The 24,794-nt window shown below is 49.1% G+C and overlaps 8 protein-coding genes across 8 annotated transcripts; 6 read left to right on the top strand and 2 right to left on the bottom strand.

Annotated features, from left to right (window-relative positions):
• Window positions 1–1,277: 1,277 nt before the first annotated feature.
• Window positions 1,278–5,437, top strand: T310_7776 (cAMP receptor-like protein; the record flags this gene model as incomplete). Its single annotated transcript, XM_013469443.1, has 10 exons — window positions 1,278–1,315; window positions 1,426–1,445; window positions 1,588–1,778; window positions 1,943–2,202; window positions 2,870–3,161; window positions 3,602–3,718; window positions 3,769–4,196; window positions 4,255–4,456; window positions 4,527–4,993; window positions 5,101–5,437. 10 exons carry the CDS (start codon window positions 1,278–1,280, stop codon window positions 5,435–5,437), a joined length of 2,352 nt encoding a protein of 783 aa, XP_013324897.1.
• Window positions 5,438–5,858: 421 nt separating this feature from the next.
• On the top strand, window positions 5,859–6,629 carry T310_7775 (MIND kinetochore complex component Nnf1; the record flags this gene model as incomplete). Its single annotated transcript, XM_013469442.1, has 2 exons — window positions 5,859–6,259; window positions 6,335–6,629. 2 exons carry the CDS (start codon window positions 5,859–5,861, stop codon window positions 6,627–6,629), a joined length of 696 nt encoding a protein of 231 aa, XP_013324896.1.
• A 95-nt stretch (window positions 6,630–6,724) lies between these two features.
• T310_7774 (uncharacterized protein) lies at window positions 6,725–8,773 on the bottom strand (the record flags this gene model as incomplete). Its single annotated transcript, XM_013469441.1, has 4 exons — window positions 6,725–8,000; window positions 8,151–8,292; window positions 8,437–8,467; window positions 8,693–8,773. The coding sequence occupies 4 exons, from the start codon at window positions 8,771–8,773 to the stop codon at window positions 6,725–6,727; spliced, it is 1,530 nt and encodes a 509-aa protein (XP_013324895.1).
• A 2,618-nt stretch (window positions 8,774–11,391) lies between these two features.
• T310_7773 (Uncharacterized protein) lies at window positions 11,392–11,868 on the top strand (the record flags this gene model as incomplete). Its single annotated transcript, XM_013469440.1, has 2 exons — window positions 11,392–11,403; window positions 11,524–11,868. The coding sequence occupies 2 exons, from the start codon at window positions 11,392–11,394 to the stop codon at window positions 11,866–11,868; spliced, it is 357 nt and encodes a 118-aa protein (XP_013324894.1).
• A 1,411-nt stretch (window positions 11,869–13,279) lies between these two features.
• On the top strand, window positions 13,280–15,049 carry T310_7772 (NTF2 and RRM domain protein; the record flags this gene model as incomplete). Its single annotated transcript, XM_013469439.1, has 3 exons — window positions 13,280–13,594; window positions 13,660–14,691; window positions 14,753–15,049. The coding sequence occupies 3 exons, from the start codon at window positions 13,280–13,282 to the stop codon at window positions 15,047–15,049; spliced, it is 1,644 nt and encodes a 547-aa protein (XP_013324893.1).
• Window positions 15,050–17,042: 1,993 nt separating this feature from the next.
• T310_7771 (uncharacterized protein) lies at window positions 17,043–18,931 on the top strand (the record flags this gene model as incomplete). The annotated part of the gene is made up of 6 exons (XM_013469438.1): window positions 17,043–17,286; window positions 17,352–17,798; window positions 17,868–18,332; window positions 18,388–18,512; window positions 18,591–18,693; window positions 18,771–18,931. The coding sequence occupies 6 exons, from the start codon at window positions 17,043–17,045 to the stop codon at window positions 18,929–18,931; spliced, it is 1,545 nt and encodes a 514-aa protein (XP_013324892.1).
• Window positions 18,932–19,078: 147 nt separating this feature from the next.
• On the bottom strand, window positions 19,079–20,215 carry T310_7770 (Inositol 2-dehydrogenase; the record flags this gene model as incomplete). The annotated part of the gene is made up of 2 exons (XM_013469437.1): window positions 19,079–19,819; window positions 19,889–20,215. The coding sequence occupies 2 exons, from the start codon at window positions 20,213–20,215 to the stop codon at window positions 19,079–19,081; spliced, it is 1,068 nt and encodes a 355-aa protein (XP_013324891.1).
• Window positions 20,216–21,880: 1,665 nt separating this feature from the next.
• T310_7769 (uncharacterized protein) lies at window positions 21,881–24,546 on the top strand (the record flags this gene model as incomplete). The annotated part of the gene is made up of 9 exons (XM_013469436.1): window positions 21,881–22,024; window positions 22,112–22,237; window positions 22,288–22,441; window positions 22,627–22,850; window positions 23,009–23,087; window positions 23,322–23,546; window positions 23,861–24,011; window positions 24,053–24,160; window positions 24,282–24,546. The coding sequence occupies 9 exons, from the start codon at window positions 21,881–21,883 to the stop codon at window positions 24,544–24,546; spliced, it is 1,476 nt and encodes a 491-aa protein (XP_013324890.1).
• Between the last annotated feature and the right edge of the window lie 248 nt (window positions 24,547–24,794).

The following is a 24,794-nucleotide window of genomic DNA, read 5'->3' as shown; positions in this document are numbered from 1 at the left end:
ACAACAGCAGCAGCAGCAGCAGCAGCAGCAGCAGCAACAGCAGCCGCCGCAGCCACAGCAACAGCAACAACCGCAGATGGCCGGAGGGGTATGGCGGAATGGTGGGAAATCAGCAAGGATATTGAATTTGGAGGGAAAGTAAATTGGCAGGAATAATCATGATAAAATGACTGGTAGGCGTCAGATCACCGGCGGGCTGCACAGAGAAAGGCGTTGATACCCGAAGGAGGTTGGGTTTTTTGATCTTAGTCATGTTACCGTTATTTTTACCGTTATCATTTATTTTTTTCACTGTGTGTGTTCTGTAGCAATTATACACAATATTTCACACTCTTTAATCCCTGAAGGAGAAAAAACGGAGAGTATTTCTTCGTAGCTCCTTTTCCTGGAGATGGTCACCTTTCTTCCCTTGCCACTCCTGTCTAGAAAAGGTCCACAAAGTGAGAATAATCTACGGAATAACTTATCGGAATCTGCAAGCTTCTTTTCTATTTTGTTTATTCTTCATGGGTTACTACAGTACATCAGTGATTCACGCTACTGGCCAGTAGCAAGGACGAACACGCCATTGTCTTGGTGGGCAAATCCATGCGATATTGGAACTGTGAAGCGAACTAGCCGCTGCATATGAGTTTCGCCATTGTCTCTATCCAATCGGAATGTCAACGACTAACAGTGCCGCTGCAGAGGCATCCATTCTACCTAATCCATGGATGCCAGGGTTAATAAGCACCAACTCGATGTCAGGCCGTCAGGGGGACGGGAGACCTCCTTCCCCTTCCAGTCCTTCCCCGGCCCTAGTGGCCCTGATAGGCAGGGGCCTCGCGGTTCTTCGACAATCATCGTCACGGAGACCAGACTGCTCCTTCCCTCACTGTGTACTCTTGCAATGCGCCTTCCTGTCCGCCCGACTTAGAGCACCCAAAGTTCCACTGCTAATGGAGAGAGATTGAGAGATCCGGCCTAGGATGATCTACATCTCACCCTTTCAACGTCCATCTTTGTCATTGCAATGGAAACGACGGTCTCTTTCTGTGATGAAAACTCAAAGCTTAATTTTTTTAAGCGATTTTTTCCTCTATATTCTATCTAGGCTGAAGTGATCGACTTCGCCTCTTCCCCGGAAAAATAAAGACCCAATTCCACAAGACGCTGTGGCAGCCTTCGTCCCAGTGCATGACTCAGTGTGAACTTCTAAATTGACTTGGTGGAAATTGTCATCATCGTTAATATCGCCTGGCGGCCTGCTGCCGCAGCCTGCAGGTCGATAACCAGCGATGCTTCATGCACCTGCCGATCACACCGACTCCGGCAGGTAAGACCGTAAGACGGTAGGATGCCTGCATTCCGGAACTGCACTGCAATATCCATATCGATAACTTAGTAAACTTACTGGACTTTGCCGTATTCTACTTTTTCTTTCAGGTACAAAGCTCTTGTCCGGAGTAAGTTCTGACTACTGACTGACTGGGGATTAGGTTCATTCTAATGAAACGAGTTCAAAAAATGGTCATTGCCTATTATTCCTTGAGGCTTGAAGCAACATTCGCAGAAGCGATGGAGTTAAGACTTAGAACATCGCACTAGTTGCGCCAGGTATCTTGTCCCCATGCAGAACCATAGAGTTCGCCCAACACCCGGATAAAATAAAAACGGTTCGTGAATTTTTTTTTTTTGCATTCTTAATTCTCCCTGCACTCATGGTGAGCAGGCGCTGGGCTTCAGTTCATGCATGTGATGGCACAGATGGTTTGTTCCAACGCAACTGCCCTGTACATGTATGTACTAAATGCCTGTACTACTGGTGGAGAAACCTTAATTAAGTTAATCCTCCATCTACCATCCCCTGTTTTTCCGGGTACCGGCACGGAACGCAACATGGATTCAAAGCATCAGATTATGCGCCTGCAGGCTTCAATAACTGACGCCATTTGAAATACAGCTAGTCGGCGTCACCGTCTTAGTACGGCAGACGGGAGATATATCCACATTCTTATTCGAGACCAACCCCGATCCCAGTCATAATACCAAGAAGAAAACGTCTCAAGACCTGATTGACTCCGCTGCGAACCGTCCCACTCTGGCAGCAGATTCTTTAAAATCATATCCGTTGGGGAATAACAACACAGCCAAATCATCAATCGAAGAAATAACGCCTATTGTCACTAGTGAATCACAAAAAGGCAAAAATGGAGGGTCCACGTAAGTTTGCCGCTGGACAAGGGATTGCAAGCCTCGCACAGGACAGCGGCTGAGGCTATCTTTCCCCGCGAAAAGTGCCAAATGTTTCCCCACCAGGAAAGACACAGTTAGCGGGGACTCTCCGACGACCAACTGGACCATAGAGGCCCATCCCCTGAGAGGATAGGAAAAGTCTCCCCAGAAACGACCCTTTTTTTTTTTAATGGCGGTCATTATTAGCTTCACCGGGGCCCCCATCAGGGAATATGAGGTTGGATTGTCTCTTCTGGGGCTGTGGATGACATGACGATGATTGCTCGGCTTACCGCGCTAGCGGCCCAAGGGGCTGGTTTATACTTCGCATCGTTATTGCAATATGGCACTGTCATTCGAGGCCGCGGTGAAAATCCTTGCCACTGTCCCGCCTTTTTTAATTACTCGAGGCGATTTGAACAAAACGTGAACATGCTCCGTAATTAATGCCTGGAAAATTGGAGTGATCGGCAAAACATTCCACTCTGTGATATGCTGAGACGCACGTGAGAATCTGATGGCGCTTATGCCACGTCCAGTCAGCTTATCGTGCCCAGTGGGCTGACATCCTTCCATGTCGGGTGGAGGACATTTGTGCTTCCTCGATCCGGGTTATGATTTGTTGGTGAATTTTTGGCTGTCTCTTTCTCAGCAGAGCTTACGAGCTCTCTGTGGGATCTACTTTCAATGCAGCCAGTCACGTCTATGCCCCTCATCGCCGTTCAAATGTCCTTCCTGCCAGCATCCGCCTTCGGATAGGTCAAATCGGCAGTGTGACGTTTACAAGGTTCACCATACTATCGGAACCGCACCCGATCAAGAGGATGATTTGGGTTCTGCCGGTGTATGACAGCATAGTCGATCAAAAGATCCCCAGAGTCCAAGCGTTTCTGATCGACATAGGTAAACGTCAGGAGTCCGGCGTGTGTTTATTCCCGAGGTACAGAGTACGTTAACAGACTGTGCCCTATCAGGGAACAACCCCAGCGAGCAGGGCCGAGTTTAAGCCACCATCGGCCCTGTTCAAGATCCCTGTTTCGTGTCGCACAGGCCCTTGTCCGTGTACTCCGTACCCATCTCCGAGCCCAAGAAGATTCAAGGGGGGTAGAGGTACCGAGGGCTCCTTTTTATGTACCTCTTCGCCTGGATGAGATTTTTGGCAATGATAGCGGATGACCGTTTCATTTTCCTTTTCCTGGAGGTCCCTCTTGTTTCAAATGGCTCCTTTGTTACGGACAGTATCGAGATTGTTCATTACTTGCCATAATTCCATGTCCTCGCGCGGAATCTACCTCGACCAGATTGCTGTTATGTGGTTCTAAAATTCCGTATTCAAGTGAGCCAGCAGTCTGTAAAGGAAGAATACGAGATATCTTTGAAACGATAGTATATGGTTGCCCACTATCGGTTCAATTTCGTTTCACCAATCTTTCTGATATCCATACGAAACACTGCTTGCTGCATCTTTGTTCCTGAAAGGAACAACTCCAGGTTTCCTGTGAGGGTATGCTTTCTTTCGCATTTGTGACGAATGATGCCTAACATTTGATGCAGATATCGCCTTTGTGTCTTCGCATTCTTTATTCTGACCTATTCTTTGTCGCCACTATCCAACTACGCAATACAAGTGCCGGATATAATATCTTAGTTGACTCCAGATATCGTTCAAATCAAACAAGTCCACATCCGAGGAGGGCATTGCAGGTTGTGGTTCTGCCAGTCACAATGTCATTCAGCCAACAACAATACTATGCCATCGAGGCTGCCGAGCGAGCCTGCTCCGTGTTATCTCTGGTGGGAACATTTGTTGTCATAAGCACCTTCATTGGATCACCCACATTTCGCAAACCCATCAATCGTCTCGTTTTCTACGCCTCATGGGGCAATATCATGTCGAATGTCGCAACTCTCATCTCACGGTCAGGTATCCTCCATGGTGTCAACACGCCATTATGTCAGTTTCAGGGTTTCCTCATTCAATGGTAAGAGCTCTCCCAGTTTTACCTCTGCAAAAGGAGAGTTTCCCTGACCACTCCTCAGGTTCATGCCCGCTGATGCTCTGTGGACGTTCGCCATGGCATTTAATGTCTATTTGACCTTCTTTTACAAATACGATGCTTCGAGGTTGCGAAGATTGGAATGGAAATATGTCCTTCTCTGCTATGGTCTGCCATTTATTCCGTCCTTTGTATACTTCTTCGTCAAGAATGAGACGAATGGACCCATATATGGCTCAGCAGTTGTAAGTCCTGTCCCAGAAAGAAAACATCTTTTGAGCAAACAGGGACTGTACCAGTGCTGATTACAAGTAGCTATGGTGCTGGGTTTCGATGCCATGGGACTTCCTCCGCATTGCGGTCTTCTATGGCCCAGTGTGGTTCGTCATCCTAGTCACATTTTCCATCTACATAAGGGCCGGAAAAGAAATCTTTAAGAAGCGACGTCAGCTTCAGAATATCAGCAGTGTGGATCCTGGGACTGCGATCGATAATCCGTTTGAAGCTCAAGGATCCAAGATCACAGAAATCCACATCACCAGCGAGGCTGCTCAGACAGCTCCGATAGATCCTGATAAGATCAGCAGCGACGACAAGGGAGGACAGCGAGGATCGGCTACGCATCTATACGCCTCCTACTCTGTTACGGTTGAAAGTGGCGACGGATATGACGGCAATACCATCCCGATGAAGAAGGTGGAGAGATCTCCAGGAGCCGGGGCAACTCATCCACGCCGCCCGGCAAAAGCGGAGGCGAATGCGGCCGCGTGGGCATATTGCAAGTATGCGATGCTGTACTTTGTCGCGCTGCTCGTGACATGGGTTGGTTCTTCTCCATATTGTTGCACACATGAAATTAAATACAAGGTGATACAATACTGACTGATAGGCGTGCTCTCCCTGTGGAACAGGTCCCTTCGACCGTGAACCGTGTTTACAGTTTGGCCTATCCGGATATCAACAACTTCGGCCTGGAATTCACGTCGGCAATTGTCCTCCCCCTGCAAGGGTTCTGGAATAGCATCATCTACTGCGCGATATCGTGGTCATCAATTAAACAGCTCTTCCGTCGCGACCGGAAACCTCGCACGTACAAAATCAGCAAGCCACTAGAGTTCTCCCGCGGGGGCGGCGGCCCAAGTGCCAGAGTAGGCAGCAGCCTCCATAGCAATGAGAGCACGCGAGAATTGGCAATGCACCCGCAAATTGACACAGACTCTACCTGAGAGGAGTCAGACGTGTACAGGACTATCACCATACCGGTGACAAATGGAAGGTTGATCTATGAAATGTTACTTTCAAAAGTGTCTCTCATCCTTCATCATTATATAAATAAAAGCAAGAGCGATACATTCCATTTAAATTAATTCTGTGTGAAACCTCGAAGATATAGGTAGAGACAGATTTCCGTGTAACGATCTCATCCAATAGTAATCATCTCCGATGGGCGGCAACCCGTGCGGAGATCACGTGTCACGGACGCTTCGCGTCGCGTCGGGCGTGGCCTCGTTCCGCATCTTATCAGAAGAATCAAGACTATCCCTCCTTTTGGAGACAGCCCATGCAACTCGACAATCCTACAATAGTTTTCTTCACCCTTTGTTTATCACTATAATAAAAAAAAACAAAATATCAAATTGAATAACTATGCCATCAACAACCTCCCAGCAAGGCAATGATCAATCACAACAACAACCAGGCTGCGATGCCGCATCGCCTTCTCCCCCGCCGCCGGCGCCGGTCCCTCTGACTCCTGGACCACGCGCATCGCGTCTGCAGCAGGTATTCAACGAGGCTCTGGCGCGGACGCTGCGCGCGAATTCGTACGCCAATTTCGCGGCCTGCTTCCCTACGCCCGCGAAGCATGTTCCTGCCAGTCTGGAGTCGGTGTGGCGGCAATTGAATGCCAAGTTGGAAGAGAGCGCCAAGGCGGAGTTTGACGACATCATGCGCGAGCGCGATGCGATTAGGCAGTTGAATGAGCTGGATAGATTGGTGGGGGAGGCGAGGCGGCGGAAGGAGAACGGAGAGGGTCAGAATCCGGTAGCGTATGTTTGCTGTCTTGCTCTTTTTTCTTCTATTTTCGTGTTTTGCTGACCGCGTATTTCTTCCTGTCCTGACAGTCCGCATACACTTGGCGCGGATGAGCTTTACCAAGCTCACTTGAGACCTTACCTGAAAGAGGTGCAGGCCTCTCTCAATGCCAAGATTGAAACGACACAGTCGCAGAATGCCGAGCTGGCAGAGAGAATCCAGGCTCAACGAAAGGAGATAGAGTCCTTGCTTTCCGGGCTGGAGGCCGTGGTGGGAGATCTCGAAGGCGCCGCCAAGGCATCGACTCAGTTCAGCAAGGAGCACAGTCTGCGGCAGGAGAGTCTGCAGATGGACGAAGAGGTTAAGGCCAGAGTGGACATCTGAACGCATGGAAAGACCATGTAACGAACGCATCGTTACCGCAACATACGGAGTTACGAATGAGCTTTTTTTGGCCTATGAGACTATCTTGCTATGGCTTACGACAACAAAGCCTCCACGTCTGTGGACGTTACCAATCCATCTTCCACCATGTCTTCGGCAACTGCCAGCAATTCGTTGGATGCAGCACTCCTGAGCTGTTCCAGCTTGGTTTTGTCGCCTGCCAAGGCTGCCGCCAGTGCCTCCTTACAAGAACCATCTCTCTCTTGTTCTGCGGCCCCATCTCTGCGAGCAAGAGCGGCCGCACCGCGATAATATGTCTGAGCGTTCTTAAGAAGCGTTGCCGCGTACTGCTGTGACGTTGCATAATTCCATGGCGGCCTGCCCAACTGCCACCGCGACATCTCTGCATCCCCCCTCGCGAGATGGATCTTGGGAACGTTTTCAGCCGTCGCGATCTTGGATGCCGCAGACAAGGCTTCTAAAGCTGACGATAGGGATTGCCAGCGCAGCGCTAACGATTTGCTTGCCTGCTCAGCACTTTGCGCAGGTAGGTTGCCCGCGATGGCTGAATTGAACGATGTGAGGGCCTCGGCCTTGCTACAGAGCCCTACTGGGTCCTTGGAAAGATCTAAGTCGGGAGGGAACGCGCCACTGAGCTCCCTCTGATACGTTTCAACATCTATCCGTCCGCTTCTGTACAGAATCTCGGTGAGAGCAGCCAAGAATTGCGCGCGAGCCCGGGCAACTTCGTGATGTCGGTCTGTTCCCTCGACATAGGCGGGGATCTTTGTCCTCAAGAGATCGTAGGAATATTCCTCCACCCAAGCAATACCGCTTCCAGGATCGAACGTCAGAAGACTGCACAGAGTCGCCAGTGTCTCCAGCTGCGCCACAGCTGTGTCCACCAGGGTGTTCTTTGTGACCGGCTCCACCACTGTTGCCCACTGTTCTTCTTCCTGGGACTCCTGTGGTTCCGATGGTTCTGATGGTCCCTGTCCCTGCGATACTGCCACCCCAGCATCATCACCTGCGGCGTCAAACTCGCCGGCTTCCATCATCCTGATCTGCTCCTGAGACTCTGTGTAGCGGAGCTCCTGCAGAGCCAAGCAGCGCTGGAAGAGCTCGAGCGCTTCTCGAAGATACCCGAGGGCTTCTTGGATCTGCTCCTCCGAGGGGCGCTTTGACTCGGTGATAGCCTCTGCGAGGCTCGTCAGGACCTGCGCCGTGTTGAACAGGATGTCTGCATTGTCCTGCTGGAGAGCGAGAGCCTCCCGATGGGACTGGAGGGCGATGTGCAAGAGTTTGATCAGCGGGGCCGGAAGCTGAGAAGCCAATTTTGGATGTTGCGTTATTTCGTACTGAACTCTTGCTCTGTGTGTATTTGTTAGCGATTGTTGTTGATAACAATGTACTCCTCCAGCTTTGGCCTCGATAGACGACTAGTCTTTTCACCTCAAACATTCCCGTATAAAGATTATCATTTTTTTAAGGGGGGAAAAAACAAAAAAAAAAGGGACTTACTTATTATAAGCCAAATCAAACGAATTAGGAAACTTAGCCAGTCCATTATCATAGAAATCGATAGCGCGCATGAAGAACCGCATCGCCTTGACAGCGTCTCCGGCCCGCCATTTCTCGCCGCCTTCCTCCTGCTCGACGCCAGCTAGATATAATCAATATGTATCAGTGTCAGGTCAGGTTAGGTTGGGCAATTTTTACTACAAATTAGGCTGAATTTGATTTTGGGGAATTCTGGGAGTTGAGCGAGAGGTGTTTTTCTTTTTTTTTTTTAGAAATAGGTACTTACCAGCGAGGAACTCATCTGCCGTCTCGGGGTCCTAGATATAAGTCGTCAGCATATCGATGTTAGCTATTGGCTCTTATTCATTCATGGGGTATGCGTTTGTTATTGGTAGATAGCGATGATCGACGTTTTTTTTTTAAGTCTGTACATTGCATGGCAACGAGCCTTGTTTGTCCGTTGTGTTGTGGCTGGAGGGTATCAAAGACATCATAGTAGCAAACCGCTAAATTTATTTGAAACTAGCGCGAGCTCAACATACCTGGTTCTGCTGTCTCCCCTTCTTCTTCCCCTTGCTTTTGCTCGATGTAGTCTCCTTCAGGAGGGCCTTTTGTTTCGGCATTGTTTTGTCTGCTTGTTTCTTATGTTGTTTTTGTTCTGCTGCACTGTCTTGGGGTTATGCGTTGCCTAGGCGGTACATGTAACTATGCCATCTATTTCTCTGATATTGGATTCGAATAGAAGAAAAAGGTCGATGTATGGCTGATGTAAACAAAAGGGAAGGTCTAGATGAGATTCTAGAAGGAAGAGACAATAATCAATGAGGTCAGATCAGATCAAGTAAGTGGTGATATATCCAACTAGGTTGTATATTGATAGGTACCTCAGGCAAACATTATTTCCCGAACCCCCCGCCAATGATTCAATCACGTGACATTAATTTACGTGTCATGTGACTAATACACTAACCTGTATAGGAGATGTCACATGACTCAGAAACCTCGCAGCTGATTTCATGGATCTTGGAGCTTCTCTGTTCCAGATGGTGTCCATGTGGATTTTGGGTAAAATGCAGGGCTGGTTCAGAGGTTGTCATGTGATCTTTCTGCCTTAGGTACCAGTGTGACATTGGTCACATGGGGCAGTAAGTGCTAGTGCAGGGAGATCTGACTACCGTACGGAGTAAATCCCCTCTATTATAATGAAAATAACACTTTCCGCGGACAACGTCGCTTACTAATACATTTCCGCACATGTGATTGGTCAAAATGGCCTAAAAATCACGTGAAAGCACTTTTTACATAAGCATCTGTCCGCTCCTACAGCTGGCTACAGCCCGCATGCACATAGCCCCTTCTTATGGCTCCTACATGGGCTTTATAATGGCACCCTTAGAGGACTCATGCTGGCATCCTTATAGGCTTTACATTGGCACCCTATAGGCGCCCCTAAAGGCTTTATATAGGCTTACATTACAGGTATGCGGAGGGCCAAAGGTCCGGAGCACTTAGGTATAAGCACTTAGGTATACTAGGCTTCATATTAGCTTATATAGGCTTCATAATGGCTCTCTTATGGGCTTCCTCAGAGGCTTTATAAAGGCTTACATATATTACAGGCTGGCGGAGGGCCGAAGGTCCGGAGCATTTATAGGCATTAGTAAGACTAGGTAGTCTTCCCCTTCAAGCCTAGACGAGCGGAGCGAGTCGTAAAAGCCTTGTAATAAATTAATAATAAAGGATTTGGTTGCAAGCAAGGGTTGACTGAGGATACAGACTACGCTTTAGCTACCCTTTATAACTGAGGCAACAAAGAAACGCAATGCACAGATGCCACAACTTTCGACTACTCTGTAGCCCTGGCCAGTGATTTGATAATGTGCTGTCTCCTCTTTTGCCCATTTATCAGCTCCCAAGCTTGGCATCACTGATGATCAATTCAAATGACAGCAAGTGAGGGCAATCCAGGAGGCGCAGCATGGATTGGAAACCAATCAATCGCCTCCCTTTAACTTCCGGCTTTTATCACACCGGTTATTAATATTACAGCTCCCTGACCGGTTACCAAGCAGACGTGACTCCGCAAGCAATGACCACCTATGCCGATGCCATGGAACACTGGCACATGCCTGTAACTGGGCATGGGCATGTCAGGACACACGTGTAACGCAGGCAGAAGAGGGGGCAGAAGAGCAGGCATGTACGAGTATTCTTGCTTAGTGCATCCGAGGATGCCCGGTTATCAGTAATCCCCACAGGGCCACCAAGTAAAGGGGCAGCAGGCTGAGCCGACTGTGGCATGCAGCAGTAGCGACCAGCATTATTATTAATTGAGTAAAGTTACATTGCTTGGTGCATTCCATGACTCCGTAAACCTGGTTTGCTCCTGGGATCTTGGTTTGCACGTGGCAACTGCATGAATGGGGAGGCTGGGGCTGCGCCGTTAGCACTGCCCAACCTCTGAGTGGAACCAACGCTCCTGAGCAGCAGTTTGGATGCCCCCAACTGCCAAGTTCCAACGCCTCCTCTTCTCCTTTCTTGGCACGGCCACCTGCTTTTGAAAGCAAACGACTGGTTGTTATGTCTGGAGTTGCAACCGAGTCGTAGCCTCCACTTCAATTCTTCCAACGTCGGACGGCCGGGTATTGCGATCACTCGGCGCCCCCTCTTTATCATCCCTGGTCAGCCACGTGAACAGGGAGAAGCGAACAAGAGACTAAGCCTGCAGGCGTTTGCAGTTGGTCTCACTGCATTTTTCAGGTCAGGAGTAAGTTATTCCCACTTGGGCGACGGCGTGTCGACTCGCGGTTTTACCTTGCGTTGATCGCCGCCTGCGACTTAACTGAATCAAGAACCCCTCCCCGGCCTAACTGATCCAACTACCTCGTCAGTCGGCCTGAAATTCTTCTCTCCCCGGTGCTGACGCATTTTCCATCCCATTACAGTAGTATCACTCTGCAGGCACGCCCATTTTGCCCACACCCAACCCGATCGTCCTTGGATTTCTTTCGGCGGCAGGTGATCGGGTCGCTCTACTCTATAGCCTTAACCTTGGACAGCAAGTCCCCCGACGTTTATCAGCCCCCCCAGTTTTCGATCGGCGCTGTACGAACTGCGAACGAGAACACACCGCTTTTTTAGTCGCTCATCCACCTTTTCGTTCGAATTCTCCTTGGAATTCTGTGCTGAATACAAAAAGAACATGGCTCGCCATCCGTCGTTGGACTCGGAGAGGCCTATCATGGCTCCATCGGTACGCGCGTTCTCACCTGATCCAGTCATTCCCATCTGAAATACTCTGAACTTTTTGCGACTTGTGTTTATGACCTCCATTTTCTCCTTCTGGACTCCAACCCGCTGATTCCCAGAGCAGCTCAGCTCCAATCGCAGTTCCAAGCGCTTTTCCACCATCAGCAGAACTCCATCTCTTGCCCCTTCAGACAACACCATTTCCAGCCTGTCCAGCGCAGACCCCCGGATGGCGGATATCAAAGAGTATTCCGAGGGCATTGAGCGTTTAGAGAACAAGCCTCTGGCGAAGCAGCGATTCGTCCCCACGCCGGAGAAGGCAGACAATCTGAACAAGCTGGCGCTGGGAGCCAAGGTCGAGCGTGCCCTCGGGCGGAGGATGACCAGCCAGGACGCTGTCATGCGTCCGAAAGCTTCGTCCTTAAGTGAGAAGAAGGCTCTGGAGAGCGAGACTACGACGACGTCGTGAGGGAGGTTGTATAGGATGGAGTGGCCTTGGGGTGGGATCTTTTTTCTTCTTCTTCCGTGTCTCTTGTTTCTCCAGTAAATTAATATGGCGCGCATCGAATTTCCTTTCATGATTCTGCCTTGACATGCATCTTATGTGTTGTGACTCTTGTGTTAGGGCCCTGTGTCAAGCCTCAGTCGATTACGATAAGAGTCATCTTCTTATGCTATGTCTTGTGTTTTTGCCCCCATTCCTATGGCAATGATATCTCCGACCAGTGTTGATACCTATGACATTTGCTCCCTAAGTTTTTTTTTTCCATCTCTTCACCTTTGTCCAATGTCATGTTATGACTGCCGTGGTGCGCCAAGACGGCTGGACCTGGAGAGCCTTCATGGACTGTAAGTTAGCGACATCTGTGTTGTGTGACAGCGTGTCTGAACAGTCGTTGGTAGCATATAAATTTAACTCGGTGCTTCTCTGAAGAAAACTTGCAGCTGATCCATTTGGTTGGTCCATTGCACCCTGTCGACTCGCCTGCTGTAGAAATGCCGGTGCTGAGGAGACAAAGAACAGATACGCAGTCGTTGCGAAGGTAGAAATCGAATGTCCAGCTTCGCAACTACCTTTCTCTGTATATTCAGCTAGTTACATCCACTATATTGCGAATTGCTGCTCATCTGGGACTGCTTGTTGGGCGTGACTGACTGGGCTGAATTGTTTTGTTTGTTTCTGGAGTGAATCGCGCTAACCTTAGAGGGCCGGCAGCGACCCGATCGGGGCGAACCTCACTTTTTCACCGCGCAGCCAATAATCAACCGCCAGACCAGGAGGCAATTTCGCACGAAAGAAGCTTCAACTGAGTCTGTCACCCAACTTCCCATCGCACTTTCGACCTTACCTTCCACCCCGTCTCATCTTCTCTTCACGTTTCTGCTTCTCGCAAAGGACCTTCCACTTCTCATCCCAAAAAACCCCCCCCTCCTCTCTAAATCTCCACTGTCCTTGCGTTGTTTTCTCGTCGTCCCATTTTTCTCTGCATTTGAATTCCGCGCTCGCAGAATCTTTTCACCTACCTCGCTTCCTCTTTTCCCTCCCACTACACGTCTCTTTGCTCCATCGAATCGCAAAGAGTGCGCAATCCTTCCTCACCTTCTTCTGTACAGCATTAATCGCCATCCCACTTGGTAAGTGCTCTCTTTGTCTGTTGTGGATGGTCGCTCAGGTTGTGGACCCTTCACGTGGCGCGTGGACATCAATACTAACAAATTTCGTTCCAAAATCAGGTTTCGAGCGGAGAGAAAACAAAATTTAGACTTTCTTTCTGACAGCACCAAATAGACGCGTTTCGCTGTCCCTTATTGCCCTCGTCGCCTTTTCCTTCCCTCTCAGACTAGACTAGATTCTTTTCTCTCACGCGCCACGATTCATAATGGCCGACACGACCCAGGCTCCTGTCAACGGCAACTACCCTGCTCAGCACGCGTACCCTGCGGATTCTTACGCCGCTGTCAACAATACCAACAACAACTACCAGCCTACTCAGTCTTCAACGCCAACAAATCCCCCTCCCGCTAACGATAGCAAGCACGAGATCCCCAAAGATGAGGTTGGCTGGTACTTCGTGGAGCAGTACTACACCACATTGAGCCGCAGCCCCGAGAAGCTGCACCTTTTCTACTCGCGCCGCTCTCAGTTCGTGTTTGGTAACGAAGCTGAGTCGGTCCCGGTTGTGGTTGGTCAGAAGGTACGGATTTCTTTGTGCAATACGGTCTGCCATTCTGATTTCCCCGTATACTGACCTTGCCTTAGGCTATACAGGAGAAGATCAGGGAGCTCGATTTCCACGACTGCAAGGTCCGTGTCCTGAACGTCGACTCCCAGGCCTCGTTCGAAAACATCCTTGTCTCCGTCATTGGTGAAATCTCCAACCGATCCGAGCCATCTCGCAAATTCGTTCAGACCTTCGTGTTGGCGGAACAGCCGAACGGTTACTATGTGCTGAATGACATCTTCCGATACCTTGCCGATGAGGATGAAGAGTTTGTCGAACAAGCTCCGCCGGCTGAGGCGCCTGCCGCCACGCAGGATGCTGCCGTCGCCAATGCTGAACCTCAGCCTGAGAAACAGGCAGTCGAGGCTCAGGCAGACACCCAGGCCGCTGCCGCTAAAGTTGACGAGAAACCCGAGGCGGCTGCTGCTGCTGCCAACGGTGAACCCGAGAAGGCCCCCGAGCCCGCTCCTCAGGCCAATGGTTCTGCTGTTCAGCCGGAGAAACCTGCCGTGCCTGTGACACCCGCAGTTCCGGTTGTCCCTGCTGAGCAGGAGGCCGTCAAACCGGAGGTTCCCAAGACGCAGGAACCTATCCCTGCTGCGAACCAGGCTGCCCCAGCTCCGGAGAAGGAAGCTCCTCCTCCAGCAAAGGCCGCCCCGAAGACTTGGGCTAGCATCGCGTCCAAGAACGACGCTGGAGCCGCGTCGGTTGCTACGCCCGTGGTTCCTGTTACCCAGCCTAAGCCTGCCGCTGCGCCTGCACCCGCCACCGCACAGCAACAGCAGCAGCAGCAGCAGCAACAACAGTCGCAGCAACCGCAGCAAGATCAGCAGCCAGCGGCGGCCGCTACTACTGCCACTACTGAGAACGCGCCCAGCCAGCAATCGTCCAATGACGGCTCCGGCTGGCAGACTGCAGGCCACGACAACAAGCGGCAGTCCCGTGCGGGTGATGAGCAGAAATTTTCTGCTTATATCAAGAACGTCAACGAAAAAGTCGATGCGGCTTTGCTTAAGTCGACCTTGGCTAAGTTCGGAAAGATTCTGTACTTCGACGTCAACCGTCAGAAGGTATGAAAAAGACCCACCATGACCCAAGTGTGAAACGGAACTGACTTTAAACCTTTTGCAGAACTGCGCCTTCGTCGACTTTGCTGACCAGGCTGGCTACAATGCGGCCGTTGCTGCCAACCCTCACCAGATCGGATCTGAACAGATCTACGTCGAAGAACGTCGTATCCGTCCCAACAATTACGGAAATGGCTACGGTGCTGGCCGAGGAGGCGCTGGTCGCGGCCGTGGCGATGCTCGTGCTGGCAGCCAGGGTCGCGGTGGTTTCCAGCGTGACTCGGGCCGTGGTGGATTTGCTCCGCGCGGCCGTGGAGGCAACGTCGCTTCCAAGGGCCGCAGCCAGCCTCAGGCGGCATAAATCTTTTTATGTCTGTTGAAGCAGACAAATTCGACTCAGTCATGTCAGCGTCTATGGCATCGGTTGATACGGCGTCAAGACGGTCCGCTATTTACGGGTATTCTACGACATGTATTGCATGCAATCCTCTAATTTTATGACACGGTGTTAGGTGACGATTTCTTTTGTCACTCATGCATCTTAGCGGTTGGAAAAATTATTTCTCGTCATTCAGTCTTGTTTTGCTTTTTGACCTTCACGACTTTTTTTTTGAGGTCTGTTCATGCCTTTATATCCTGTTTTACTCGTCTGCTTTTTTCTTCCTTTGCCTTTGAGATTCCGTCATTGTTAAGCATAGCGAGCCCAAGGTCTTCATGTTTTACATTTTCCCCATTTCCTTTTCCTTTTCTTTTCTCTTTTTTCCACTGTCATGGTCTGTAAATTGACGGCTTTGGTTTCCCTATGTATTCTCTTTACCCTCCTCTGCCTTTGCAGGGGGTTCCCCTACGTTTCTCGGATGACTTATGTTGTACGTCTGGCATGCTATTGGGAGCGCTAGAACCAGGGTTGGTCGAGCGGATGACTGGTATCATATGAGACGCTGCATCAAGATTCCAGGAATCTGTCGGGGTAGATTTCATTTCTTGAACGTGACACGAGGCTTGCAACCTCTCATGTGCTACGCCAATGCAAAAGATTAGCAGTGAAGATGACAAGCTTGTTCACGCAGATAACATTTACGAATACATGACATCCCTAATAGTTTCTGACCATCCCTCTCGTTAAGCGTGTAAATGCCTGCAGGAAGCAACTTGTAAGATTTCTTGATAAATAAGTGACTCGTCACTTTGGACCTGTTTTCGTTAGGGGGATAGATTTCATACCTTCCCGTGAGGAAGATGGGTTTCGAAACATCTGATGCGGGGACCTATTTCAGATCTTCCCTGTAGACATTGACCCATTAGTTCATGGTTTCCCCTCACATTAGCAGCGCATATGTCCAATCATATTCCTCAGACTGCGTTTTTATGAAGATGATCTACAAGGCTTATTTTCAGACATGAATGACCTGCATGGATGCTGATCGCTGCGAGTCAGTTTCCAGTTCTTACGCAATATTAGTTTTGAATGCTATATCCTTTATTTCCCATCATATCTACTCTTCTTTCTTTCTAATAAATATGTCTGCTGCCTCGTATGGAGGGATAGAAATAGGTAGGGCATATATGTGTCACGTGAATGCTATACGCAAGCGGTTTGGGTGGATTCCAAATCCATCTCGGAAGGTAATCCGATGACGACCTCATCTTGGAGAGAGATAAATGTATGTAGATTTTCATTGCCTGCCAATGAGATATATCGGTAGTCATTCATTACCAATTACAGCTGTTTCAACCGCCCACTTGGAAACAAAACCAAATGACGCTCGGGCTGGCACGGTTTTCCCCGCATTGGATTTGATTGACGATTGATCAGTCTAGTTTGTCCGATGGTTCGGAAGACTGCATGCGATAGTCGCCTACCACGAAGGAGGAGAGTTATTATAGGATGGTAAGAGCGGAGCGCTTCAAAAACATCCCGTCAATTTGTTTTGTATCTGCTGACAGAGTGAATGGGTAGTCAAAACTGTCGGGGTGTGTCTCTTACGTTTGACCAAACTAGCCTCTCTTTTGTAACGAAAGCCACTGATTGTGACATTCTGTCAATATACAGCCCATCATTTGAAGTGTATGTTCTCTTTCTGTCCTGTCCTGCTCCTCTTCCTCTCCCGTTCTAAGCGTGATAATAGGCGATACTCGGATATCGTCCTGCTTGCGATGCCAGGAAAGAAACATTCCATGCTCGAGACCGCTTAACGTCCGCTTTCGTTATGCGGGAAAGTCTGTTGATGATAAGAGCATTGTCTTTTCCAAGGACCAGATTTGGTTGAGACTGCCAAAGACCTGTAAGTAAGCAAGCAAGTTCTTTGAAAGTAAGCCTCCTTATCGTGCGTGCGGCTAACCCGGTTCTCTAAATGTCAGTGCGATACCACGACGAAACACAAGAGATTATCGAGTGGTACAAAAATGAATGCCCTGTGGATGGGGAAGAATTGAATGATGATATTGATAATGATGAACACGTCCCGGTACGACATTCCGAGGATAGCACAGCCATTGATTCCATCAGTGGCTTCAACCATGGTGAACGTGGCTTGGATCAGAACCTCAGCGATGATGGTTATTCAACACCAGAATATCAGCAGTACTGTTTGAGTGGTATGTCTAAAGCTCAAAAATCTGTGCTATTGGCGAGCCATGATGCTGAAGTACCTTTGCTGTAGTGTCCGAGCAGCAATCGACTGGCTACTCGTACAATTCCTCAATCGAGGCTGCAGCCTACAAGTTCACTGAAAGAGAAGCATACTTGATGCGCAATTTTATTGAGAATATGGCGCAATGGGTGAGTGAGCCCACTTCTGTCTTCCAACTGGCGTATATATTGAACAAGGAGATACCTGCCTCCCAGGCCGACGTCGCTGATCTTGAGAGACACTTCGAGATCGAGGCCCCACGGAGGGCCCTTCGTCAACCAGTTCTGCGCCTTGCCATACTTGCATTTTCTTCACGACATGTGAGCCGATTCTCGGGCTATGACGAAACTGAGGCTCTTCAATATCACACGCAATGTTTGCAGCTCCTCATTCCGGTTCTTTCGGCACCAGACACCGAAGTATCGGAGGATGTTCTCGCGGCTATCGCTATTCTGCGGCAGTATGAGGAAATGGATGGTTAGTCAGTCGGCCAGAATTTTTTTTCCTTATGAGAGCTTCTGACATTGACTTTTGTGTGTTTTACAGATTACGACAAGCGATGCCACCTCCTGGGGACGACACGGATTTTGAACTCAGTCGTCCACTTTGGCTCTTCCGGCGGTCTAGGAGAGGCTGCGGCATGGTTGTGTCTTCGTGAAGACATCTACGCATCTCTGGTCTCGCAGCAGCCCCTGAGGACCAGACTGGAGACCTACCTCCGTTCGAGCACATTTCAGAGAAACGATGACGTGTCCTGGGCGAACCGGATGGTTTTCCTTCTGGCCAAGGTGTTGAGTTGTGCTTTTCAGGAGCGACAGCAGCACACTCCTTTGGACGGCGGCCGGTCATGGAGTGAGAGCTTGCAGCAGGTAGACCAGGAAGTGGAAGATTGGAAACGGAAAAGGCCGTCGACGTTCGAGCCTATTCTATTCAAACCGCCCTGCAGTGGCACAGAAGAGGAACAGTATCGAGGCGGTCTTCCAGAAGTCTGGATGCTAGCGCCGTTCCATGGTAAGGGATTTTATCGTTAAGACTATCTCTAACTTTACTAACAATTATTGCAAAGCGATCGGTTTACAATACTACCATATCGCCAAGATGGTTATTCTCGCGACGTCGGTGTCTCCTCATCATCTGGCGTCGGACATGAGATCCGGATATGACTGTTTCCAGCATGTAAGAAGGACAGAGGTTAGTGACTTATCCCTAGCCCGTCGAAATTACTACCCATGTTGTCATTATCATTCTCTCACAATGTCCATCATGTAGAAGTCGATCCGCGAGCATCTCCTGATCGTCCTGGGTATAGCCGTATCGAATCAAAAAACCGCAGAGAATACGCTTTTCACTGCTCGCCATGCTCTCTCTGTTTGTAAGTCTTAACCCTTGCTTTGGGAGTGTAAACTTCTCAACCCCGAAGACAAGTTTGGCTAATTGTTTTCTCGACAGGGGGTGGCTGTCTACGCGATAAACGGACCCAAGACGCCGCGATTGCGTTTTTGATAAACATGGAAAAGACGACGGGGTGGAAGAGCGAGCCGCTAATACAGTCCTTGAAGGCTCAATGGGAGGAGGACAGATCTGTCAGTGTCACAAGCCTACAGCCGTAATCATACATTCTGTACCGATTTTGGCTTGCGGTGGTGTGAGTTACGACGGGTATGATGGATGACTTGGTCGACAAACTACTGCTCGACTAACCTTTGGGCAGGACATGACGATAAAGACAAACAATCAATTGATACAAACGGGACGCGCTACAGATTAGGTCGCTCGATCCTCCGGCCAAACTCGTCAAAGTGGATTTGCTTCCCCGTCACCAGGGCTTCTTGCAAATAGGCGCCGATCTCAACCGCCTTGGCGGCGTTGCTCAACTTCATGGGCAGGGGCTTGTTGTTCAGACAGGCGTCGGTGAATTCGTTCGCCTCCTGGATAAACGCCTTCTCGAACCGGCCCTGGAAGTCCTCGGGCACCTCGCGGGTGATTCCGCCGGCGTGGTAGTAGTTAACCAGATTGCGCTGCGGGTTGGTGTTGACCGACACCTTGCCTTCGGTGCCGATGATCTCGGTCGTGTCCTCCTGCCCATGGGCCATCATGCGCGAGCAGTAAAAGTAGGCGATTTTTCCACCGTGGAACTCGACAATGCCGACCGCATTGTCGTAGTCGTTGTACTTTTTCAGCTCGGGCTGGACAGCGACGATGCCATGGGCAGAGATACTCTTGGGGACGATGTCGTCTCCCAGGAACCACAGGGTCAGATCGATGTCGTGCACCGACATGTCGACAAACACTCCGCCGGACCACGACGCGTATTGGACGTAGAAGCCGGACGGATCGTACTTGTCGCAGGTCTGGCTCCGGACGATGGACGGCCGGCCGATCAGGCCCTGGCTGACTTTGTTGAATGCGTCGCGGTACGAATCGTCGAAGCGGCGGGAGAAGCCGCACATCACCTTCAGATGTGGCCTTTTTCTCGCTTCGGCGACCACCTCTCTGCACTGCAGGCAGTCAGTCAGCGTATTCATCATCATCATCGTCATCATCACAGTGATATGTCATGAACATACAACACGCGGATCCGTCGAAAGCGGCTTCTCACAAAGCACATGCAAGTTCTTCTGCATCGCCTTGATCGTCTCCTCCGCATGGACGGAGGTGGCAGTCCCGATGACGACGGCCATCAGCCCCGGGTGCTGCAGCATCTTGTCGTAGTCGTCATAGAGGGTGACACCGTAGGATTCGAGATGCTGTCTGCCCCAGGCCAGCTCCGTCGGGTCGGGCGAGAAGGCGGCGACAAGCTCTGCCTGGGGGGTGAAGTTGAGAAAATTCCTGGCATGACGTTTGGCTACGCGGCCGAGACCGGCGACGCCGACTTTGAGTTTGGGGACGGCCATGTTGGAGCAGAATACAAACAGTGTATGTACAATGTATCTAGTCGAGTCGAAGGATGGTTATAGAAAGAAAAGAAGGGACGAAGAGAATTGACGACATATTTATAGATTCAAGTACACTACATATCATTTCTACTCCTGTACGGAGTACTTTATCCTGACATTCATGGAAAGGAAAGTCTTTCCGACTGACAAACCCAAAATAAAGAATACTAAGAAAAGGCACTAGTTTCTCCATGTCGTGTCACTGGCTGGACAAGCAGATCTAGTCCTGCACGATGCATGCACGTGGTGGTTGTCCCAAGCAGAGTCAACCTAGGTAGGGTAGATACCGGAGACACCTACCCGTTCGATCAGAAGAGGAAAGTTATATCTGCACTAGTACTAGCCACTACGGAGTACCTTAGATTTATGTGTTGGTGGGTCTGGGCCTGGAACCTTGGAACCGTCTAATAACCTTACTTAGTACGGAGTATTATTACCTTGGTGGGATAATTATAACAACATGGATTTGCAATTTTATCTGTACTGTACTACTGTACTCTGGCAGACAGACAGACAACAGTTCATATGAGCCCGCTGGCAAGGTGCGATTTACATATATTCATGTATTTCAAATCAGATCTCGATGCAAGATCCGGTAAATGACAGAATTGCAGATAGATTCCTATTGGTTGTGCTATGTATTATTCCAGATTAGGTATGTGCCTACTGTCCAAAAAAAAGGGAAGCTAAAAAAAAAACTCATCCCATCACGGAGTATATTTACTTCCATTCTTGACTCCCCGCAGAATTATCTGTATGCAATTCACGGTGCTGTGGTCCGCTTGATTCGGTATATGTAAGGAAAGAAAAGCGTGGCATTGAGTTGAATTATTTCTTCCTGAAGATGCCTACATATATATATTCATTTGTTAGTTAATTCATCTAGGTCACTAACAATAAACAAACATTGTTTTTTTTTAAAAAAATATTGTTATTAACTGAGAATCTGGGTATATGCAAGACAACAAGGATTCCGTTAAAGAAAAAAATGAGGGTGAGAAATAAGAAATAATAAAATTGTAGAAAGATAAAAAACAAAAAAAAAACAACCAATGGCATCGCTAGAACTTGGGGCTGGAATTTGCGCAGTATAGTATGTACAGTAGAGTTAGTGTCTGTAAAATCTTAATTAATCTAGGAAATATATAGGGATATGAGTGTGTTTAGGTATTTGACAATATACTAATGTACGACATACTCTGTTCGTTGTGTTCGGGGTACGTCTTATGCAATGAACTGCCGACCTAGTCTCGGTAAACTAGTGTTGATAGGTGTAAACTTATGTGTTGAACCTAGTTATCAATTCTTACTCGAAACTTGAACCACTATCTTTTTTTTGTGTCTCTCTATCGTCTCTCTCTCTCTTCTTTTTTTTTTTCAATTTATTTTATTGCTACGTAACTGGCTGCAGCTGCAGCAATCTCAATTTTACTCCGTAAGGGGCATGCTGTACATACAGTACAGTACCGCAAATCTGACACGTCCACTGGCCAGCATCCCGCTGCATGCGCAGGGATATATACCCATGAACATGCAGATCCCCGCCTTTCTATCTTTATACATAGATGACTCCTCTCAGTTGTTCCCCTTTGTTGAATATCGTCTGCTGTTGTCGCTTCCACCATGCACAATCCTGGATTCTTACCTCCCCCAGATGCCTTCGCGCCAGGTCCAGGCGATGTCAGTCTTGACGTCGGCATTGTCGGAGCTGGGATTGCGGGATTGAGTGCTGCGATAGCCCTGACGAGGAGTGGGCATCGTGTTGAGGTGTGTCTCTATTCCAGTGGAAGATTGGACGACTCTTGAGCTTGAAAAACTTTTTGGTTTTTTTTTAAAGCTCACTGACCAGTCTAGATCTTCGAACGCTCGCAATTCAAAAGCGAAGTCGGCGCCGCAATCCACTCCTCCCCGAACGCAACCAGGATTCTCAAATACTGGGGATTCGATTTCGAACGGGCGCAGGCGTTGGATCTTGAGCAGGTAAACACACCAATATTCAATGACCCAGACTGCGTATTTATGTCGATTAGCATCATCTTCTCAAGGGCAGCACCCTCGAACTGCTCCAAGTCACCGACCTGACGCACATCCCGGCAAAATACTGCAATCGCTACCTCTCCTTCCATCGGGTGGACTTGCACAGCGAGCTGCGCCGGCTGACCGTGGAGTCGCCGTCGTCGTCAGGTGCGTCCTGCGAAGATCAATCTCGGAGCGGAAGTGGTCGATGTCGACTGCGAGGAGGGAACGCTGACGCTGGCCGATGGGTCGACACATAGAAAGGATCTCATCGTCGCTGCTGACGGCGTTCATGTGAGCGCGAACACTTTATTATTATTAGGGCACATTCAAGTAGATGCTAACGAAGAAAGGTACACAGTCGCGGTTCGCCTACAAAGTCACAGGCTTCGACAGCCCAGCCGCTCGGACCGGACAGGCAGCCTTCCGATTCCTCATCCCGACGAAAACGCTCCTTGAAGATGAGCAGACCAGACTTCTGTTCGAAGACTCGACGGTTCGGTTGACCCTGGCAGTGGGCGAAGATCGCAGACTGGTGTGGTACCCGTGCAGGGGGTCAGTCGTTGCATTCGAAGATGTGCGTTTCGAACGATATTACATACTGACAGCGTCGGTAGAAACGAGATTCAAAACTTTGTGGCAGTTCATCCGGATACGGGAGAGGGTCGTGCAGGTAGCACAGCACACTTTCTGACTTGCAGTCCACGAGGAAAGCTAGCTAACCGTGTGGAGTAGATTGGAATTCGTCCGCATCACGCGAGCAACTTTTGGAGGCGTTTGCCGACTTTCATCCCAGGCTCAGAGCGATCTGCAGGTGTGTGTGGGCAGACAGGGAGATTACGCTCAACTGGACGAAACTGACATCGTTAGCCACGCCGACGAGATCAAGCTCTGGCCCCTACTTTCACGGAATCCACTGCTCACCTGGATCAAAAACAGGCTCGTGCTGATCGGAGACGCGGCCCATCCGATGCTCCCTCGTTAGCCGTCCCTTCATCAAACAAACACAGCATAATAAAATAAATGTACAGCAGCTAACACCCAACAGACCAAGGCCAAGGGGCAGGCCAAGCGATCGAAGACGCCGCAGCGCTGGGAGTCCTGTTCTCGCACTTCACTCCGACAGATAGCGTGTCGTCGCGTCTGCAGCTGTTCGAGTCGGTGCGTAGGGACCGGGCGTCTGCTATCCAGATCTTCTCACTCGTAGGGACGGATCAGGCAGAGAAGATGAAGGAGGCGGCGGGAGTGCATATCAAGGATGGAAAGATACCTAGTATGTATACATATCAGCGGGGATCTGTCAGAAACAAAAAAAATGTATATTGGAATACTGACAGTAACAGCCACCCTCCCGGACTTTCACGAATTCCTCTTCTCATACAACGTGTTCAGCGAGTGTATGAGTGTTCTTGCTCAGAATCAGAGGAAAGTATAAGCATGATTTTGGAGGAGTTTTGTTGCAATTTCTATTCATTGCCTGCAGGAGAAATTGTTATTACCAGAAAATAAGGAGGATATCAGCTAGCAAGTGCCGGGTTCAAGGAAGATAACTACTCAGCAGATCAACATATCTACTCTATTTAACAGGAAAGATTATCTATTCTTTTTCTTGTCATTCCTTCATCGATAAACAATCTGCTGGCAGTATCGCATTAAATACTATTGACACCGAAAACGTACTGTATATACATCCTGTCTGCCTGATCATTAAATCAATCAATCAACCTACATATGTACTGTATGTATGGACATAGTCCGAGTACTCTTACACTCCTACAGCGATATGCATAGACAGACACTTGCACCCAACCCAACCAAAGCATATCAAAGCATATCAAACCATGCTATGCCATTATATAATTTCATTAATGTCTGTAATGTACACAAGTAAGTAAGTACATATATAACACAATAGAATAACACAATCCATCCCACCCAGCAGCTAGCACACATGCCCATGATCAATCCTGTCAATCCTATTGGATTAGCGTATGCATGTAATACATAGATACATACATAGACAGGACATACTGCATACTGTAGACACGGCACGAGAGGAGACAACAGGGGCAGGAACAGGAGGAGACGACAAGAAAAAGGAAATCTCTTTTTCCTTCTTCTTTGGGTATCGTGTCGGAGCTTTCATACACACATACATACCTTATACTGTAGATGTATTCTATCGCAGAACTAAGCTAAGACTAAGGCTAGGCTATACAAAGCAATCTCTACCCTGCCCTGACGACGGAACGGAACCAAAGATGGCAGATTAGGTAGGTAGGTAGGTAACCTCATGGACGGACGAACGGATGGATGGATGGGATGATGGATCGTTAAGCATGACTCCATTAAGCGAGTTACACCTTCCTTTTTTTTTAATAATTCTGCTTGACAATCACGGATCACAGATCCACTTATTCTGTTTCAAAAGCGCCGAACAATCGACGGCAGTGAAGTCAAGTCAGTCTTTCACTCCACAGGTAGGTAGTAGTGGAGTCTTTCCTCCTCCTCCTCTCCTCCT

Source organism: Rasamsonia emersonii (assembly GCF_000968595.1).
Source record: "Rasamsonia emersonii CBS 393.64 chromosome Unknown ctg1118621760586, whole genome shotgun sequence".
Classification (NCBI taxonomy): domain Eukaryota; kingdom Fungi; phylum Ascomycota; class Eurotiomycetes; order Eurotiales; family Trichocomaceae; genus Rasamsonia; species Rasamsonia emersonii.
Note: the sequence above shows the minus strand (reverse complement) of the source record. Positions and strands in the feature narration are given on the sequence as shown.